The sequence below is a fragment of the Saccopteryx bilineata genome, chromosome 3 (genome assembly GCF_036850765.1).
Source record: "Saccopteryx bilineata isolate mSacBil1 chromosome 3, mSacBil1_pri_phased_curated, whole genome shotgun sequence".
In the NCBI taxonomy this organism is placed as follows: Eukaryota; Metazoa; Chordata; class Mammalia; order Chiroptera; family Emballonuridae; genus Saccopteryx; species Saccopteryx bilineata.
This window is the reverse complement of record NC_089492.1, coordinates 245,111,825-245,132,232: the sequence shown is the minus strand read 5'-3', so window position 1 is coordinate 245,132,232 and position 20,408 is coordinate 245,111,825. Positions and strand designations below refer to the sequence as shown.

At 43.4% G+C, this 20,408-nt stretch overlaps 1 protein-coding gene across 2 annotated transcripts in view; it reads right to left on the bottom strand.

The window, feature by feature from the left end:
- DAB1 (DAB adaptor protein 1) overlaps positions 1-20,408 on the bottom strand; it is a 320,452-nt gene that overhangs the window by 31,732 nt on the left and 268,312 nt on the right. For both annotated transcript variants that reach the window (XM_066269076.1, XM_066269077.1), the window contains 3 exons: positions 7,352-7,402; positions 7,215-7,262; positions 1,819-1,881 (listed from right to left, as the gene is read on the bottom strand). In XM_066269076.1, the coding sequence (XP_066125173.1) occupies positions 1,819-1,881; positions 7,215-7,262; positions 7,352-7,402 (162 nt within the window). The remainder of the gene's footprint in view (positions 1-1,818; positions 1,882-7,214; positions 7,263-7,351; positions 7,403-20,408) is intronic.

The window sequence follows — 20,408 nt, the reverse complement described above, 5'->3', positions numbered from 1 at the left end:
ATTTCTTTTCAAAGGTCCTCACCTGTGTACAGAGGCCCTTTGCCTAGGGAGTATGTCAACTTGGTGACATAATATTCTTATTTTCCCCCTTTGGGGTAGAGTCGGGCAAGCAATTAATCCTGAAACGATGGCAATCAGACAAGGCCATTTTTAGACTAGCAGCTTGTGGGAAGAATGGCATTGTTCTGAGGATAATTAAATACCCATTTGGACTGCACTTGGGTGCAGGGCCAGAAACACAGCCCTGAGATGCTGCATGAAACACTTTTAAACTTATGTCATTCTTCTTTCCCCCGTGTGACCTAGGGTGAGTCACATGCCCTCTCTGGGACTCAGTTTGCTCATCTGTAAAATGAAGGGAATAAAGTTAGAAAATCTCTTCAGGCCCTGCTCGCTCCATAGCCCCAGGGTTCTGAGACTCCAGTGCCCCAGACGCAGCTGTTCTGCCCCAGGATGGAGGAGGGTGTGAGACCTGCTGGAGCTGCCCAGCTTCCCTGGGGACAGCAGCTCTGTCCCTCCTTCACGGCTGTTCTGGACATCAGGTATAGGGAACAGAACAGCTGTGCCTAGATTTCCTGGCGGCAGCTGTAGGCAGCAGGGTCTTGTGCCATCTGTCCTCAGTGGTGAGGTTACAGCCTTTTCTCTGAGAGGTGCACCTCGCCAACGAACCACAGCACCATCCCTCAGTTTGCACAACCACACAGCGCCCAGGGGAGCTGCCGCTCCCAGCAGCTTCAGCGGTGCAGCTGCGGCCGACTGCTCTCCACCCTGAGGAGTGGGTGCGGGGGAAGAGCTGGAGGGCCGTCTTGGCTGGCTCTGCTGTTTGCAGTGGCTACAGGGTGGCCTTTAAATGTATCCAGTTCTCAAAGCACTGGGTCTCTGTTTGGTTTTGGTTTTACTATCTTTCTTTCTTCTTTTCATTTTCAAATGGGGGTTTCCTGTAAACTGTCTCCATGCAAGCAATGATGGAGACCCCCTGATTGAACCTGGAGCTGGGAATCCAAAGATTTGTGAGCAGCTCAATACAGCTAGCAGGCAGATGGGAAGACAGGAGAAAAGAAACAAGAGGGAGAGAGGAAGGATGGTTAATAGGGAAAGAAGAGAAGAAAGCGCAGAAGGGGGTGAGAAAGGAGATGGTTCCATTAATGGCTGGCCACTGGCAGTGTGGGTTCCAGGCAGGTGCTGGCAAATGCCCCATCGTGTTTGTTGTCTTGTGAGTTTCTGGCCCATGTTCATAGCCTGGACCATGTCCTGCTTGCAGGCAGTGGCCATGTCCCGTCCATGTCCCTCTCCACTGCCCAGCATAATAGCCAGTGCCCAGGTGACCTGTCATTGCTAATGCATAGTCTTACTTATTTCTCAGAACAGAAACCTGTACCATAATCCCTTTTTAAAAATAGCCTAGGAAATTGAGATTTAGAATTATTACTTATTTTGCCTAAATCACACAGCTTGAAGGAGTTGGAGTTGAAATCCACCAGCAGATCTCTAATACCTATTAGCCCATATTCTTGTCACTGTGAGACTGAAGATGGGAAGGAGAGGGGAGGAGAAGGGGGAAAGGAAAGGGAAGGGAGGGGAGGGGAGTGGAGGGGAGGAAAAGGGAAGAGGAGAGGAGAGGAGAGAAAAGGAAGAGAGAGAAGAGGAGAGGGGAGAGGAAGGGAGAGGTGAGGAAGAGAGGGAAGGGAAGGGAAGGGAAGGGAAGGGAAGGGAAGGGAAGGGAAGGGAAGGAAAGGAAAGGAAAGGAAAGGAAAGGAAAGGAAAGGAAAGGAAAGGAAGGGAAAGGAAGGGAGGGAAGGCAGGGCAGTGCATACTTACAGGGGGAGAGGTTATATCAGGAGGGGTGGACATATCCCCAAAAAGTTCTAGTTGGGTCACAGCCTGAAAAGACATAAAAATAATGATGTAACCACAAGGAATGCTACAGTTGCTGGGCCCTGCTTGAAAAACAGTATTCTATGAGGACAAACATTGCTCTTTTTCAACATGCCTATGTCAACGAAGAGCCCAGTTGGTCATTACTATACTCATGATCCTAAAGGCAACATCTGGGATGCGGCCAGCATCAGTCCTTGCTTCAGTGTGTCCGGCTGTTTATCCGGCTCAGTCCAGGAGACTCGGGCTTGGCCACCCCCATAAGCAGTACTAATACGACATCCCATGCATTTACCATCAATGCCAGCACTGCCCTCTTCTCTGGAAGACAAAAGCAAGAAGGCAGCCCCGTCGCTGGCCTTTCTTTCATGAGTGTATCCACACTTACAAACTCCATCCACATGCTCAGGATAGTAAGACATGACTTCCCGCCACTTCTCCATAAATGCTCACAGTAACAGCAATCCTGAGCACTAGGAATCATCATCCCCATTTTTACTGATGAATAAACTGAGCCTCCTAGAGGTGACCTCAAGGTCACCCAGGCTAAGACTTAAATTTTCTGCAGGTAAGAGCATGTGGTCACATGACAGTCCCTGAAAGAGTCTGTCTTGAAAATAAAAAATGTAGTCGGAGGAAAGAAAACATACTATTTAATAAGAGGAAGGGCATCAAAAACAGTTTAGCGTATACACTATTAATCACTCCTAGGAGTGCCATCACTGTAGAGACATCATATTATCTCTATTCCCATCCATCATGCAGGAGTGTCTGAGCGACACCAGCCATAGACATGGAAGAAACCTTTTGAGATATATTTAGAAATGAATCTGCACACTTTCCAAGCTTCAGAGACAAAGGGAGTCCATGGCCAGCATTCCAAAGGCCTGACTTAAAGTATGTAATCATATGCTTTGTGTGAACCTGCCCACGGATGAAAAAACACTCTCTTCTCTTTGGATTTTAAGAAAGAACTTAAAAACACCACACAATAGAAAGGACAGAGAGAGCCTGCCTGCCTATCACGCAGGACCCCTGCACTTGAATTCCGGATCTCTCTACAATTTACAAGAGGAAAGAAATCTTCCCTCCTACTGAGCAGGGAGTGAGCTCTGGCAGGTGGACAAGGTTCTCCCGCCTGGGGTTATGTCTGGGTTCTGCCACTCCACAGTGCTCTAGTTTCCCCACCTGAAACATGGAGATGACAACGTCTCCTTTGCAGACTTACCGACAATATTAATGGCAGGACTTCCTTTGAAGTTTGGCTAAGCCTGGATTGAAAGGTGTAAAAGGCTCTTTTGGTTGAAAGAAGCTTAGCCAGGCTAACTCACTTTCCTCTCTTTTCTTTAAGCATTTAGATGGGATAATGGTGCCAGGCATAAAGCAGAGTCCTGCACATATTAATTTCCTTCCCAATGATGCAATGCTTTTTCTATACACGCTGAGTGAGCGATGGTTAGGTGCTGGGAATATAATAATAAGTGCGAGGGTCCTGCCTGCAGGAAGCTTATAGTTTGGTGCGGACAATCTATAGCAGGGGTCGGGAACCTATGGCTTGCGAGCCAGATGTGGTTCTTTTGATGGTGGCATCTGGCTCGCAGACAAATCTTTAATAGAAAAAGTAATGACGTTAAAAATATAAAACATTCTCATGTATTAAAATCCATTCATTTTCTACCGCTCATGTTCATGGTTGCAGGTGGCTGGAGCCAATCACAGCTGTCTTCCTGGACAACACCAAAATTTTATTGAATAATGTGTAACATACACAGGTCGTTGTATGGCTCTCACAAAATTACATTTTATTTATTTATTTATTTTTTACAGAGACAGAGAGAGAGTTAGAGAGAGAGATAGACAGAGACAGACAGGAACGGAGAGATGAATGAGAAGCATCAATCATTAGTTTTTCGTTGCGCATTGCAACACCTTAGCTGTTCATTGATTGCTTTCTCATATGTGCCTTGACCGCGGGTCTTCAGCAGACTGAGTAACCCCTTGCTCGAGCCAGCGACCTTGGGTCCAAGCTGGTGAGCTTTGCTCAAACCAGATAAGCCCGCACTCAAGCTGGTGACCTCAGGGTCTAGAACCTGGGTCTTCCACATCCCAGACCGATGCTCTATCCACTGCGCCACCACCTGGTCAGGCACAAAATTACATTTTAAAATATGTGGTATTCATGGCTCTCTCAGCCAAAAAGTTTCCCGACCCCTGATCTATAGGGAGAGATAATTTCAAGGTCATATGGCAGGAATGGCAAAACAGGTCTCCAAGGGTGTTATACGAGACCTAGAAAGGACCCAGCCAGCTTTTGGCAAAGATGCTTAATGAGGTTTTTCTCAAGGAAACAGCCCTGATCTGAATCCTGAGGAGAAGCAGTCAGCCAGGCAACCAAGAAGAGGAGGGGCAATGCAGGCAGAGGGAAAGGCAGGAACAAAAAAGAGAGAGGCCTGAAACTGTCTGAGCAGGGGGCTTCTAAGCAGCTTGGTGTAATCAGTGAGTGTGAGGGTGCAGAGAGAAGCAGGAGAGGAGACCAGCAAAGTGGGGGGGGGGCAAGCTGTGGTGGGACGTGGTGCATTTCAGTCTTTTCTGCCAGCTCTGGACTAACTTGATTCTGTCCCAGAGGATAGCAGTCCAGAGTCGAGATGGTAATGCGGGGGCCAGCAGGCAGGGCGCTCTCCCAAAGCTGGCCAGACCCTCAATACTTCTTTGTTTCATTGTTTCCAATATTTTATGTTATTTGGTGAAACCATGCCCATCTTTTGGACTCTCTCCCAAATTCACATAAGTAATAATTCAATTTAATTCAAATGAAGCTTTCGGGCTTCCCCACAGTGAAACTCAATGCTTTTTAAATGGTCGACCACTTCTCAGTGGTAGGAAAATATTGAAATGAAGTTAGTAATTAAGTAACACAATTTACATTTCAAATGTGTGGACCTTGCGGCACACTTTTTCTAACATCATCGGTATAATTTACTGGCTAATTTTCTCCTTAAACACAACTTTTGAAACAACCTCCCTTCTCGAGAGCCAGACTTTTGTCCTGCCTGATGACTCCCAGTCAACAGTGAACAGGAAGAACAGGCAGAGGCACAAACCACAGACTGTCACTTCATTCCGCTGGACTCTCGGTGTACACAGGACCTTGAGTTAAATGAAATTGTAGAGGATAAAATGGATTCTTAGGACATAACAAAAATAATTCTACTAACCATATGTGATTGAGAATCTGGAATAATGTCATTTTTAACAACTTCCCTGCCCATGTTAACTTTGGGACTTTCATTTGGAAACCAATAAGCCATGTTCCATTGAATAAGACTGTCATAATTGATCATGTAAGGGCCAGAAGAGAATAAAAATAAACACCCACATTTGTAAAACACTTTACAGTTTACAGCACACTTGACATTGTCATTGTGTAGCACACTCACTGAGCCCGGTGGAGTTATCAGCTCTGTTGTCTCTCTCACTATCTATATTCTGCAGATGAGCCAACTGAGACCAAGAGGTAAGTGCCTTGCCTCTGATCAGTTAGCTAAAAGAAGCTAAACTTGACTCATAGGCCAAGCAGCATCTCTGATTAACAAGGCTAACCAGAGCATTGGTTAGCCTTCCTACCTGGTGGAAGTCCAGCTTCACTGTACTCACTGTATTCTCTAACCGGAAGTTGAGTTCCTCAAAGGTCTGCCACGATTCACATCCATCTGAAGAACTCACCTGGAAGGCCGGCTTAAGGTGCCTACTTGCCTTTCCATTGCTAGTACTTCAGATGTCTTCAGGTAAAGAGAGACGCGGCTGTTGATGATAGATTCTGCCCCTTCTTAGGCCCCGGGCATTTTTGGGGTAAACACAGTGACACTGGATGCTGCTGAGGCCAGTGAGGTGGAGGGGGGGTGGTCAGGCTATTGATGAGGGAGACCCTCATTATCTTTGTCAGACCAGCCCCTCCCCAGCCATTCTTTGACATGAACAAGTATTGTTGTCACAAGAATATCTGAAGTGTTATACAACTGCTGCTGCAAGGTTTGTCTCCAGATCCTTCGTTCGACTAGACCACTGCAACTAGACTCCTCGGCCCCTCCTGTAGAGAAATTCTGAACATACTGCTGATGAAGGCTGAGATGTCCTTGACTGACCCCCAAATCACATTCTCACAGAGCCACTACCTGTGTTTTGGCATCAGGAGCTCCTTCATTGAGGAAAAGTGATGGAGCCCCTACTGTACATCAACTACTGTGCCAAGAACAGGGGAAACAGAGAAGAATAAGGCACATTCCTGTTCCTATTCTCACCAGCTGGCAATTTGATAGAAAGACAGGCCTATAAACATAATCTGGCAGTGCCACAGAGCAGAGGCTTGAGAGTTATAAAAGGAAGGGCCACCTCAGGGCCTTTGCACATGCCTTTTCTTCTGCCTAGAACACTCTTCCTTCACCACTGCCTTTTCACTCCTCCCTCAGGACACAAATTAGAGGGCTCCCCCCGCTCCGCCAGGAAATGTTTCGTAACTCAGTTTGCACCCGACTACACTGCTCCGAACAGCTTTTGTAACATCCAAGGTTGAGTAGTCCTCAACCTTGGATGCACTGAAATCATTGGGGGGGGGGAGAGGGATATCGATGCCTTGTTCATACCCCTAGAGATTCCGAATTAGCTGGTTCGAAGTACAGCCTAGTACCTCAAACTTTAAAAGCTCTGCTGGTGATTCTAATATGCAGCCAAGGTTAAAAACCCCTAGAAGTCTCAGGGGTGATCATATTCCTTGGCCTATATATCAGCCAATCCGTATAAACACTGGTTGTAAACCAGTACCTTTATTCCAGGGTATGCTGACTGAACAGTCACTTTACCTGTGTTTTATGAGCAATGGTGCACTTAGTATATTCTGTGTCTACATCCCCACCATACTGTTACACTACACTGCGCTAGGCTATCCTCCCTTACCCTCCCCTTGCACCCTCCCCTACCTTATCCTATCCTGTCCTGTGCCATGCAGTGTTGCACTACATTATCCTATGAGCTTCCTCTCCACAACATCTCCAGTCATTTATCAGAATGCCTGGGACATGTTAGGAGCTCAGAAAGTATCTGTTGAATGAAATGAAGTGTCACTTCCTCCCACACACCCTCTTTCACACACACGCGTGCACGCACACACGCCTACCACTGTTACTATCTGTCCTTCTCGCAGGGCCCACCAGTAGTCCTCCTGGGTGCATCAGAACAGAGCAGAGCAGAGCGCCTGCCACTCACACAAGCTGGATGGAGACAATACGGAACGCACGAGGATGAACAGAACACCCTTCACTTAACAAGAGCTTTGGAGGCCTTACCTTTGTTGCCTCAAAAATCTCATCAAAGTCCATCGGCAGGTTTCTGTTCTGTAACCACAAGACACGACTTACGAGCATGAAATGAATGATGGAGCAATGACATGAAACAGTTCACAGACAGGCCCTCTCCTTCTTACCGGGGTGGCCGCAGCAAACCGTTCTTCAAAATCCTCAATCACGTGGCCATTCTGAAAGTGCAAGGGGTGATGAATGAGGATGAAGTGAACGACACACAAGTGACATGGGTTAATGAGTTTTACAATGATGGTATCTATGGATTATGGCCCAGTGGGCGGAAGCTGTGGCCAACATACTGTGAACACCCTGGAATATGTTCCCAACATAAGCAGATGATCAAACATGGGCCTGATTTGGACATACAGCAACAGTAACTTTGTAAGTTTAAAGTTCATCTTCCTGAAATTACAGTCATTCTCCAGCCAGTCTCAACAGTGGCACCAGATAAGAGCACAATGTTTACCCTTGAGATTTTTGTTTTAAAAGAAAAAAATGTTATCTGCACTGGGCAAACTTAGGTCTCTGCAGTAGCTTGTAAACAGCTAGTTTCCTAAGTGCCTTTATGCACTCTGTCCCCTCATCCCTGCAAGCTCAAAGTTCATCCAATTTCTCAAACTCAGCTGAAAGGCCATCTCTTCCATGAATCTCTCAATGATCTTCGGAGTTGAAAACGCTCCTCTGAGAATAGCAGCCAGTCATCTGTGCTGACCACATGGGGAGCTCCCGGAAGCAGGGACCATGCTGTAATGACATCTGAACGCTCAGTAGCTAACAGAGGATGTGGACACAGCAGTGCCCCAAATATATGAAACAATGCATGTTTTAAATCAGCTGGCTGTCTAATTGTTTTAAGTTTTTATTTTGTTGTTTATAATATTCAAGCGTTTCACTAAACTACTTCAAAATACTGCTGTCTCAGCCTTCATTTCACATGGCCAAGAGGCCTGCAGGGGCCTCAAACTGACACCAGCGCCTCCGGCGAGGCCTGCCCTGGACAACAGTTTGCAGGCCTGATAGGACTCTTGTGGTAAACAGCCTCCCCCAGCTCCCAGGGTCTTCCTTCCCCTTCTCACTCCTTAGAGAAGATCCCTTTAAATATTACCAAAACCCACCTATTTTTTTTTTTTGGTTTGAATTGCCCAATTCAGGCTTAGCCCAGGAACGCCAGGCACTTCATCCACAGCCCCTGATACAGGCACGCGGCACGCGCCCTAGGTCCACTCTGTCGCCCACACCCGGCCTTGCTTCCCCACGTGGCCCTCCTCCAGGACCTGTGAGTAATCAGCTTCTCCATTTCAATTCCCTTGTGGTCTTTGTTGAATTGTGGCCCACCATCTGCTGCCCCAGAGCTCAACTTGATAAATGTTAATTTAACAAAGTCACAACAATAGTATATGCTATTAATAATATATAATATCTATCTATACATATATATATAAAGATATATATAGATGGATGACAATGTTTTGGTTTATATCACAAGCTAATTATTCACTGGATAATTTCCAAGCAGTATAACATTAATATAAATCTGATATTGACATTAAAATGGGCTATTATGCATAAACAGAAATAACTGTAGCATTTCCTAATTTTAAGGAGAGCTGTCTTTTGGTAGTTGGTGGGTGGAGAAATCCTCAACTGGAAACCTCATAATACTCATTTGTCAGGAATCACTTTCACCCTTTTGCGTTTCTGTAGCAAACGTGACTTTCTGTTGTGCAAACCCAGCTACAAGGCAGCGAAGCGGAGACGGGTAACTGATGCGCCCACCACAGCAGGGTCTCAGGCCCACCAGCAGCTGATTCTATCATCAGCCACCTGCTTCCACGGCATTGGCTCACCCAGAGTCAACTGTGGCTAAGAGGAGAGGAAGAACGACCACATCAGATAACCACATAAATTATTATTATTACTATTATTATTATTTGGCCAGAGGTGGGGAGAGGTGGTGAGACAATATTAGTTTAAGTGATCCTGTAATCTATGAAGTGGCCTAAAAGGTTAAGGTTATGTCACTACATCCTTTATAAATCCACACATTTCTAGGGATTTATGGCGCGGTCCCTACATACTAGCTCTGGGTCATAACTTTTAATAAAAACATTTTTTAGTGTCCAAAATCTCATTACATCTGTCCAATATAAAAAAGCAAATGGCTGCAGAGCATGATGGATGAATTAAATAAATTTGAAAAACAGCCCGTGGTAGAGTCTCATAAAAACCCCCACCACATAATGAAAACGCGTGAGGATAACCAGTGTTGGTGTGAGCCTGTCACTCTCGTGGTGACAGAAGAGGTGGCCTTTGGTGTGGTATGGAGCTGGGATGAGGCGCTCTCGTAAATCCGGATGGAGCCTGGTCTGGGCACGCGCACAAATGCATCTCTTTGACATCACACAGAAACAGACTGAATCCTGGCTGGGTCATGTGCTGGCTGTGTGGCCCTGGGCAAGTGAATTAGCCCCTGTCTCTTCATGGTTAAAGTGGGGAAGGGGATAATGAGATCATCTGAGAGGATTAACTGAGATGTGGGTGCAACGTCTTGCTTGGTGTTTGGCACACAGTAGGTGCTCAATAAATAGTAGTTATTATTAGTATCTTTTCATCCTATTGCTTTTGGCTCATTTTGGCAATGCAGACACAGTTTTTAATGTTAGAAGATTATTATTATGTAATGTTTGCAAAAAGAAAGAGGATGAATGTTAGAAAACTAACACTATGTAACAGATACCACCTCGGCCTGGGAGCACAAGCCAGGCACTGTGTAAAAGGAAGCCCAACACTTCTCGGCCTCAGTCTGAACCCCTCTGTCCAGTCTTGATGCCGTCTTATCCCTCCCATCTCAGTTCTGGCTGCAGTCCTGCCCGATCATCACCTTCCATGCATCCCTTTTGTCCCTGGTGCTTGGGGTGACCCTTGTGTGCTGACCCTGGCTCAGTCATTTCTCAGAGCTCTTCCCCCCTACATAGGCGACCTTCAGTAACACTCAGCACACGTCATCCGACCAGTGCGAAGATTCCCTCCCACTCGGACACTGTCTCCCAGCTGATCCTCACAGGCAGGACCCAGAGTCCATTCCCTATGTTTTCCACATCCCCGACTCCTGCTTTATCTACAATTATTATGAGAGTTTTAGTTCTTTTACCCCCAGCATTCTTTTTGTTATAGTTTCCATATTTAATAGCATGCACACAGCTTTGTATTCCGCTTTTTAGAAATCAACATGACATCAAACTTCACTCACAACTTAAATTTCCAGGAAGGATTTAAAGGATGGAGATTCTCTTGTTTTGTTTCAACACAGTTCTAGCCCGAGTCTTCGTTAAGATATTATAGTCGAGATGACGTCAGAGTAATGGCGGGGTAGGAAGCGATACCGATAAATCTCCCCCAAAACTCAACAAGATCTTCAACCAGAAACAGAAAAACCTATACTTGGAGCTTCCAGATGCTTCGCAATACACCCAAAGGTATGATTGAGTGAAAAATTGCCTAAATATATAACCAAACCCTGAAGGAAATAGGGAGTAAGAAATGCTCCGCCTTCCTCACTAACCTAAACAGGGCGGCTTTCTCTGGTAACTGTGAATATAGAAACTGAGGCGGGCAAAGGGGGTGAATAGATCCAGGCCGCCGCGGCACAAACGGCCGAACCAGGCTGTGGCACACAGATCCAAGCCGAGGAAAATCTGATCCTGTGGCAACCCGGGCAATACAAGCTAACACTCGCGCCAAACCCAAACAAAGAAAGACAAGCGGAGCGGCCATTTTACCCGGTCTCCTGGTCGGTGCGCAGTTAGTGGGCGAGAATTTCTTCCTAGGCCCCGAGAGTGGGTGCCCGTGTTGCCCCACGGAGAGGCAGGGTCAGAGGCCTTTCTGTGGGCCGAGGGCAGAGTCTCTGGGCAGCCCCAGCGCCCTGGGAAAGCCACGCACGGGAGGGAGTGAGAACTAATTCCAACGGTGGAGATTTTCCGTGCTGGAGGGTGTTTCACTCAGAGGGAACCGCGGCCGGCCTCATATCCTGGTGTGCGCGCGCAGATAAGGAGTGAGCGATTCCTCCGAGTGCCTCGGCAGTGCGCGCCCGTGTTATCGCACAGAGGGGCAGAGTCAGGGGCCTTTGTGTGGGCCAAAGCGGAATCTCGAGCCGCCCCAGTGCCTTGCAAAAGCCGCGCACGGGGACGGAGCGAGACTCAATTCCAACGCTGCAACTTTTCCCTGCGGTTGGGGGTTTCACTCAGAGTGTGAGACTGCTGGCCGGATATCCTGGTCACAGACAGTGAGTGAGAGTTTCCTCCAAGCGCCCCGAAGTGGGCGCCCGCTTGTGTTACCGGACAGAGTGGCAGAGCCAGAGGTCTTTGAGTGGGCGGAAAGCCCGCCTGATTATGCTAGCAGCTCTGACTGACTGAGCCTTACCCAGAGCCCTGTGCTGAGTGGAAATAGAGTGGGGAGTTGCCAGCTCTTTGAGCCTCTTACTATCCAGGCAGAGGCAGCAGCAACCCCATAGCTGGATTATCAGGCTACTAATTGAGGAAGGAAAGACTAGGAGAAAGGCTCCAGGAACACAGACTCTCTCACTGTCGGAGTCTATAAATGCCAATGAGCTTCGACTGCCAACGAGACTAAAGCACAATACATGACATTGCCATAGAGACTTATCAACTGCAAACCTCTACCTGAGCGTGCCAAAGGGGCAGAACCCGGGGTACAGAGTCACCGACCAGGAAGAGGGAGAGAAAAGAAAAAGCAAGAAGATAACCTCTCAAAATCAAGAATAATCTGCAGACTTTATAACCTATCCCATTTTATTATATTTGTTCGTTTGTTTCTCTTATCTTCATTCTTGATACTTTTTTTTTCCTCCTCCAATTTGGCCGATTAACTCTCTACCGGTCTTACTCTCTCCTCTCCTTGAACTACACTACCCATAAGTGTTACATCTCCCATTATCTTTTCTCTTCTCTTCCTTTCTCTCTATGAGGGCTGCACTCCAAAACCCTTAACTCTCTCTCTCTCTCTCTCTCTCCTTTCTTTTTTCTTCTTTTAGTGGTTCCCTTTTTTTTCTCTCTCTCTCTCTTTCTTTTCTCCCTCTATATTAGTTTCTTCCCTTCTCCTTTACATCTCCTCTCATTCAAACCTCAATAACAAACAAATTATCTTATCTGGGACTCAAACCTATGTTTGTGGCATTTTGGGGGGTTTTTACTTCACCTTTTTAACTCACTAGCAGTGCTCCCATCCCTGGCTCTCCATATTATCTAGTTCTTGTTCCACTAAATACAATAGTAATTTTTTAATTTGTCCCCCCATTTTTCCGTTTTCCTCTTATTCCTCTCATCATAACTCTTAGACAACCAAAACCTAAAAGCAAATCATTTTATTCTTGACCCAAATTTTTTCCTTATTTGCTTTTTGTGGGTCCACACGCTCTTTTTTTTCTTTTTTCTTTTTTTTTCTTCTTTTTTTTTTGTTTTTTTTTTTTGCCCCTTTATTACTTTTCCCCAATTTAGGCCCTCCATCACAGGCATTGTTTGTTATAATTCACAGTCCACCACAAGATTTTCTCAAGAAAGAGGGGAGAGGAGAGGAGAGGAAAAAAGGAGGGGGGAAATAATTTCCTTTTTTTAAAAATTTTTATTTTATTTTATTTTTCTTTATTTCATTATTAATTTTTTTTAAAAAAACAACTCTTTTCAATTTTTTATTTTTTTATTTTTTTTAACTTTTTATTCTTTATTAAATCTCATTAATACTATCAACAAAACCACCCTCAGATGCCATTAAGGAAGAGAAAATCGAATATCATGGATACAAAAGAAAGAGAGGTAACACAGCTAGATGAGGAAAAATCTATGGAGAAAAAATTTAATATATTGGAAACCTTGGAGCTAAATGACAGAGAATTCAAGATAGAAATCCTAAAAATCCTCCGAGATATACAAGAAAACACAGAAAGGCAATTTAGGGAGCTCAGAAAACAACTCAATGAACACAAAGAATATATGTCCAAGGAAATTGAAACTATAAAAACAAATCAAACAGAGATGAAAAACTCAATTCACGAGCTGAAAAACGAAGTAACAAGCTTAGCTAATAGAACAGGTCAGATAGAAGAGAGGATTAGTGAAATAGAAGACAAGCAACTTGAGGCACAACAGAGAGAAGAAGAAAGAGACTCAAAAATTAAAAAAAATGAGATAGCCCTACAAGAATTATCTGACTCCATCAAAAAGAATAACATAAGAATAATAGGTATATCAGAGGGAGAAGAGAGAGAAAATGGAATGGAGAACATACTCAAACAAATAATAGATGAGAACTTCCCAAGCCTGTGGAAAGAACTAAAGCCTCAAGTTCAAGAAGCAAACAGAACTCCAAGTTTTCTTAACCCCAACAAACCTACCATAATGAAATTGACACAAACCAACAGCAAAGAAAAAATTCTCAAGGCAGCCAGGGAAAAGAAGAATACAACATATAAAGGAAGGCCCATTAGACTATCATCAGATTTCTCAGCAGAAACTCTACAAGCTAGAAGAGAGTGGACCTCAATATTTAAAGTCCTGAAAGAGAGGAACTTTCAGCCACGAATACTATACCCATCAAAGCTATCCTTCAAATACGAAGGAGAAATAAAAACATTCACAGATACAAAAAAGATGAGGGAATTTATCATCAGAAAACCCCCACTCCAGGAATTACTAAAGGGGGTTCTCCAATCAGATACAAAGAACAAAAAAAAAACAGAGCCACAAGTAAAAGCTCCAAGAAGAACACAATAAAACCAAATTTAAACTGTGACAACAACAAAAAGAAAGAGGGGGAGAAGATGGAGATTAACAGTAGCAAAGGACAATGGAGTGCAAAAGTACTCACAAAATAGTTCGCTACAATGAACAGGGTAGGGACCCTTTTCATTACTCAAAGGTAACCACCATTGAAAAAACCACCACAGAAGCACATGAGATAAAAAAGATAGCAACAGAGGAAAGATGTATGGAATACAACCAAATAAAAACAAAAGATAGAAAAACGAAAGAGAAGGATCAAAGAAGAAACAAAACTAACAGAAAGCAAGATATAAAATGGCAATAGGGAACTCACAAGTATCAATAATTACACTAAATGTAAATGGATTAAACTCACCAATAAAAAGGCACAGAGTAGCAGAATGGATTAAAAAAGAAAATCCAACTGTATGCTGCCTACAGGAAACTCATCTAAGTAACAAGGATAAAAACAAATTCAAAGTGAAAGGCTGGAAAACAATACTCCAAGCAAATAACATCCAAAAAAAAGCAGGTGTAGCAATACTCATATCGGATAATGCTGACTACAAGACTGGAAAAGTACTCAGAGACAAAAATGGCCATTTCATAATGGCTAAGGGGACACTGAATCAAGAAGACATAACAATTCTTAATATATATGCACCAAACCAAGGAGCACCAAAATATATAAGACAGCTACTTATTGATCTTAAAACAAAAACTGACAAAAATACAATCTTACTTGGAGACCTCAATACACCGCTGACGGCTCTAGATCGGTCATCCAAACAGAGAATCAACAAAGACATAGTGGCCTTAAACAAAACACTAGAGCACCTGGATATGATAGACATCTACAGGACATTTCATCCCAAAGTGACTGAGTATACATTTTTCTCCAGTGTACATGGATCATTCTCAAGAACTGACCATATGTTGGGCCAGAAAAACAACATCAGAAAATTCAGAAAAATTGAAGTTGTACCAAGCATATTTTCTGATCATAAAGCCTTGAAACTAGAATTCAACTGCAAAAAAGAGGAAAAAAATCCCACAAAAATGTGGAAACTAAACAACATACTTTTAAAAAATGAATGGGTCAAAGAAGAAATAAGTGCAGAGATCAAAAGATATATACAGACTAACGAAAATGACAATACGACATATCAGAATCTATGGGATGCAGCAAAAGCAGTGATAAGAGGGAAGTTCATATCGCTTCAGGCATATATGAACAAACAAGAGAGAGCCCAAGTGAACCACTTAACTTCCCACCTTAAGGAACTAGAAAAAGAAGAACAAAGACAACCCAAAACCAGCCGAAGAAAGGAGATAATAAAAATCAGAGCAGAAATAAATGAATTAGAGAACAGAAAAACTATGGAAAAAATTAATAGAACAAGGAGCTGGTTCTTTGAAAAGATCAACAAAATTGACAAACCCTTGGCAAGACTTACCAAGGAAAAAAGAGAAAGAACTCATATAAACAAAATCCATAATGAAAGAGGAGAAATCACCACGGACACCATAGATATACAAAGAATTATTGTAGAATACTATGAAAAACTTTATGCCACTAAATTCAACAACCTAGAAGAAATGGATAAATTCCTAGAAAAATACAACCTTCCTAGACTGAGTCAAGAAGAAGCAGAAACCCTAAACAGACCTATCAGTAGAGAAGAAATAGAAAAAACCATTAAAAACCTCCCCAAAAATAAAAGTCCAGGCCCTGACGGCTATACCAGCGAATTTTATCAAACATTCATAGAAGACTTGGTTCCTATTCTACTCAAAGTCTTCCAAAAAATTGAAGAAGAAGCAATACTTCCAAACACATTTTATGAGGCCAACATAACCCTCATACCAAAACCAGGCAAGGATGGCACAAAAAAAGAAAACTACAGACCAATATCTCTAATGAATACAGATGCTAAAATACTAAACAAAATACTAGCAAATCGAATACAACAACATATTAAAAAGTAATACATCATGATCAAGTGGGATTCATCCCAGAATCTCAAGGATGGTTCACCATACGTAAAACGGTTAATGTAATACACCATATCAACAAAACAAAGAACAAAAACCACATGATCTTATCAATAGACGCAGAAAAGGTTTTCGATAAAATACAACACAATTTTATGTTTAAGACTCTCAACAAAATGGGTATAGAAGGAAAATATCTCAACATGATAAAGGCCATATATGATAAACCATCAGCTAACATCATATTAAATGGCACTAAACTGAAGGCTTTCCCCCTTAAATCAGGAACAAGACAGGGTTGTCCACTCTCTCCACTCTTATTTAATGTGGTACTAGAGGTTCTAGCCAGAGCAATCAGACAAGACAAAGAAATAAAAGGCATCCATATCGGAAAAGAAGAAGTAAAGGTATCACTTTTTGCTGATGATATGATCCTATACATCGAAAACCCCAAAGAATCCACAAAAAGACTACTAGAAACAATAAGCCAATACAGTAAGGTCGCAGGATACAAAATTAACATACAGAAGTCAATAGCCTTTCTATATGCCAACAATGAAACAACTGAGAAGGAACTCAAAAGAATAATCCCCTTCAGGATTGCAACAAAAAAAATAAAATACTTAGGAATAAACATAACAAAGAATGTAAAGGACTTATATAATGAAAACTATAAACCATTGTTAAGGGAAATCGAAAAAGATATAATGAGATGGAAGAATATACCTTGTTCTTGGCTAGGAAGAATAAATATAATCAAGATGGCTATATTACCCAAAGCAATATACAAATTTAATGCAATTCCCATCAAACTTCCAATGACATTTTTTAAAGAAATAGAGCAAAAAATCATCAGATTTATATGGAACTATAAAAAACCCCGAATAGCCAAAGCAATCCTAAAGAAAAAGAATGAAGCTGGGGGCATAACAATACCTGACTTCAAACTCTATTATAGGGCCATGACAATCAAAACAGCATGGTATTGGCAGAAAAATAGACACTCAGACCAATGGAACAGAATAGAAAGTCCAGAAATAAAACCACATATATATATAGTCAAATAATTTTTGATAAAGGGGCCAACAACACACAATGGAGAAAAGAAAGCCTCTTCAATAAATGGTGCTGGGAAAACTGGAAAGCCACATGCAAAAGAATGAAACTGGACTACAGTCTCTCCCCCTGTACAAAAATTAACTCAAAATGGATCAAAGATCTAAACATAAGACCTGAAACAATTAAGTACATAGAAGAAGACATAGGTACTCAACTCATGGACCTGGGTTTTAAAGAGCATTTTATGAATTTGACTCCAATGGCAAGAGAAGTGAAGGCAAAAATTAATGAATGGGACTACATCAGACTAAGAAGTTTTTGCTCAGCAAGGGAAACTGATAACAAAATAAACAGAAAGCCAACTAAATGGGAAATGATATTTTCAAACAACAGCTCAGATAAGGGCCTAATATCCAAAATATACAAAGAACTCATAAAACTCAACAACAAACAAACAAACAAACAAACAATCCAATAAAAAAATGGGAAGAGGATATGAATAGACACTTCTCCCAGGAAGAAATACAAATGGCCAACAGATATATGAAAAGATGCTCATCTTCTTTAGCTATTAGAGAAATGCAAATCAAAACGGCAATGAGATACCACCTCACACCTGTCCGATTAGCTGTTATTAGCAAGTCAGGTAATAGCAAATGTTGGAGAGGCTGTGGAGAAAAAGGAACCCTCATACACTGTTGGTGGGAATGTAAAGTAGTACAACCATTATGGAAGAAAGTATGGTGGTTCCTCAAAAAACTGAAAATAGAACTACCTTATGACCCAGCAATCCCTCTACTGGATATATATCCCCAAAACTCAGAAACATTGATACGTAAAGACACATGCAGCCCCATGTTTATTGCAGCATTGTTCACAGTGGCCAGGACATGGAAACAACCAAAAAGCCCATCAATAGATGACTGGATAAAGAAGATGTGGCACATATACACTATGGAATACTACTCAGCCATAAGAAATGATGACATCGGAACATTTACAGCAAAATGGTGGGATCTTGATAACATGATACGAAGCGAAATAACTAAATCAGAAAAAAAACAGGAACTGTATTATTCCATACGTAGGTGGGACATAATAGTGAAACTAAGAGACATTGATAAGAGTGTGGTGGTTATGGGGGGGAGGGGGGAATGGGAGAGGGATAGGGGGTGGGGAGGGGCACAAAGAAAACAAGATAGAAGGTGACAGAGGACAATCTGACTTTGGGTGGTGGGTATGCAATATAATTGAACGACAAGATAACCTGGACTTGTTATCTTTGAATATATGTATCCTGATTTATTGATGTCACCCCATTAAAAAATAAAATTATAAAAAAAAAAAAAAAAAAGATATTATAGTCGAGCTTCCACAGGGAGTTTTGTTTTTTGTTTTTTTTGTATTTTTCTGAAGCTGGAAACGGGGAGAGACAGACAGACTCCCGCATGCGCCCAACTGGGATCCACCCGGCACGCCCACCAGGGGCGATGCTTTGCCCACCAGGGGGTGATGCTCTGCCCCTCCGGGGCATCGCTCTGCCGTGACCAGAGCCACTCTAGCGCCTGGGGCAGAGGCCAAGGAGCCATCCCCAGCGCCCGGGCCATCTTTGCTCCAATGGAGCCTCGGCTGCGGGAGGGGAAGAGAGAGACAGAGAGGAAGGGGGGGGGGGGTGGAGAAGCAAATGGGCACTTCTCCTATGTGCCCTGGGAATCGAACCCGGGGGTGGAGAAGCAAATGGGCACTTCTCCTATGTGCCCGGGAATCGAACCGGTCCCCCCGCACGCCAGGCCGAAGCTCTACCGCTGAGCCAACTGGCCAGGGCCTCCACAGGGAGTTTTATCTTCCCATGATCTCTTTTAGGAGCAGCAGGGAAACCCCTGTCCTGTAACTCAGTAGGGCAGTAACTATGAAGATCAAAGTCATGGTGCCCGGGCAGCAACAGCGAGAGCGGGTGGGGCGGGACTTGGGGTGCACACGAAAGAAGCAAGTGTACTTAAGGCTGCCTGCTCAGACACCCTCAGAGGTTCTCCGCCCTGACTGCACAGTGCGATCGGGGGGGGGGGGGGGGATTGTACAAACTACAACCCCCCCCCCCCCCCCCCCCCCGCCTGATGCCCCCAAGCCTCGCCATCAGGCGTATGGGTTCTACTGGCTGGGCTGGGGCCTGGCGTCAGGTTCTAAGAGCTCCCCAGGTAATTTGAACATGCAGCCAAATTTGCTAATCACTGTGCTGGGGAATGAATTCTCTGCAGGAATAAGTGAAACTCCTACTGGGAAAACTGAAGTCACCTTGATCGATTATGTAATTGATTAATTAATTTAACACACATTCACTGGGCACTTTTCCACATGCTGTGTTAGCTGGGCACTGGAGCTAGGAAGATGAATACACGGCCCTGCCTTCCTGAAGCTCAAAGTTGAGTCAGGATATACAGCCCTTCTAGCCTGGGGTGGAGTAAGAGTGGAGCAGGGAGGACACCCAGCTTCTAGATCTCAACTCAGAGCTCAGACTCATGTAGCAAAAGAATGGATTCAATTATCCATTTAGAAAGCTCAGGAGAAATGGATTAACTTAAGTGATTTGTAACTGCACCAAGGTAGGTACTATTAAAGGCACCTAGTGATTCCAGACATTTGAATGCATGTGCCTTCCCTTGGTGAGTGATTCAACAAGGAAGACACATACTAATGAAGACTAATTCCTTCTGGAGTATGTGGGAGTTTATGCTATCACTTTGAGCCAAGAGTAAACAGCCACTTGCCTACTTGTTGGCAGAAAGACAGAGATAGGAAAACCGGTTTCAGAATTAAGAAACAAGGAGGATGGGGAGGAGGAGTTGAGATTGGGGAATAGAAACGATGGTGCTAATAAATGATGCCCCCAAGAGCTGTGCTATCCAATTGAATTTTCTGTGATGATGCAAAGTTCTCCATTTGCAGTGTCCAATACAGCAGCCGGTAGCTACACTGGGGCTATTGTATGGCTAGTGTGACTGATGAAATACACTTTTAATCTTTAGTTATAATTAAATTCAATTTAAATAGCCACATGTGGCTAGCAGCTACTGTACTGAATAGCTCAGATCTAGATAATACATACATAATTACATCCTGCCCGTTGACTGGGTGCTTTATAAATATTAGATATATTCCTTCCTTATATAGTCTTCTATTCTTTTAAAGAATATCCTACCTTTGTACTGAATGGAAAAGTTCTATGGGGAGAACTGAATTCTTTGCTGTGTCTAGATAGCACTATGAAATCAAATTCAGTTTGCAAAAATAGCAGCTTTCTTCTGGACGTAAAAGTGTTTTCATTGTCTAGGCTCAGCCAGAGCCAGGTATTTTG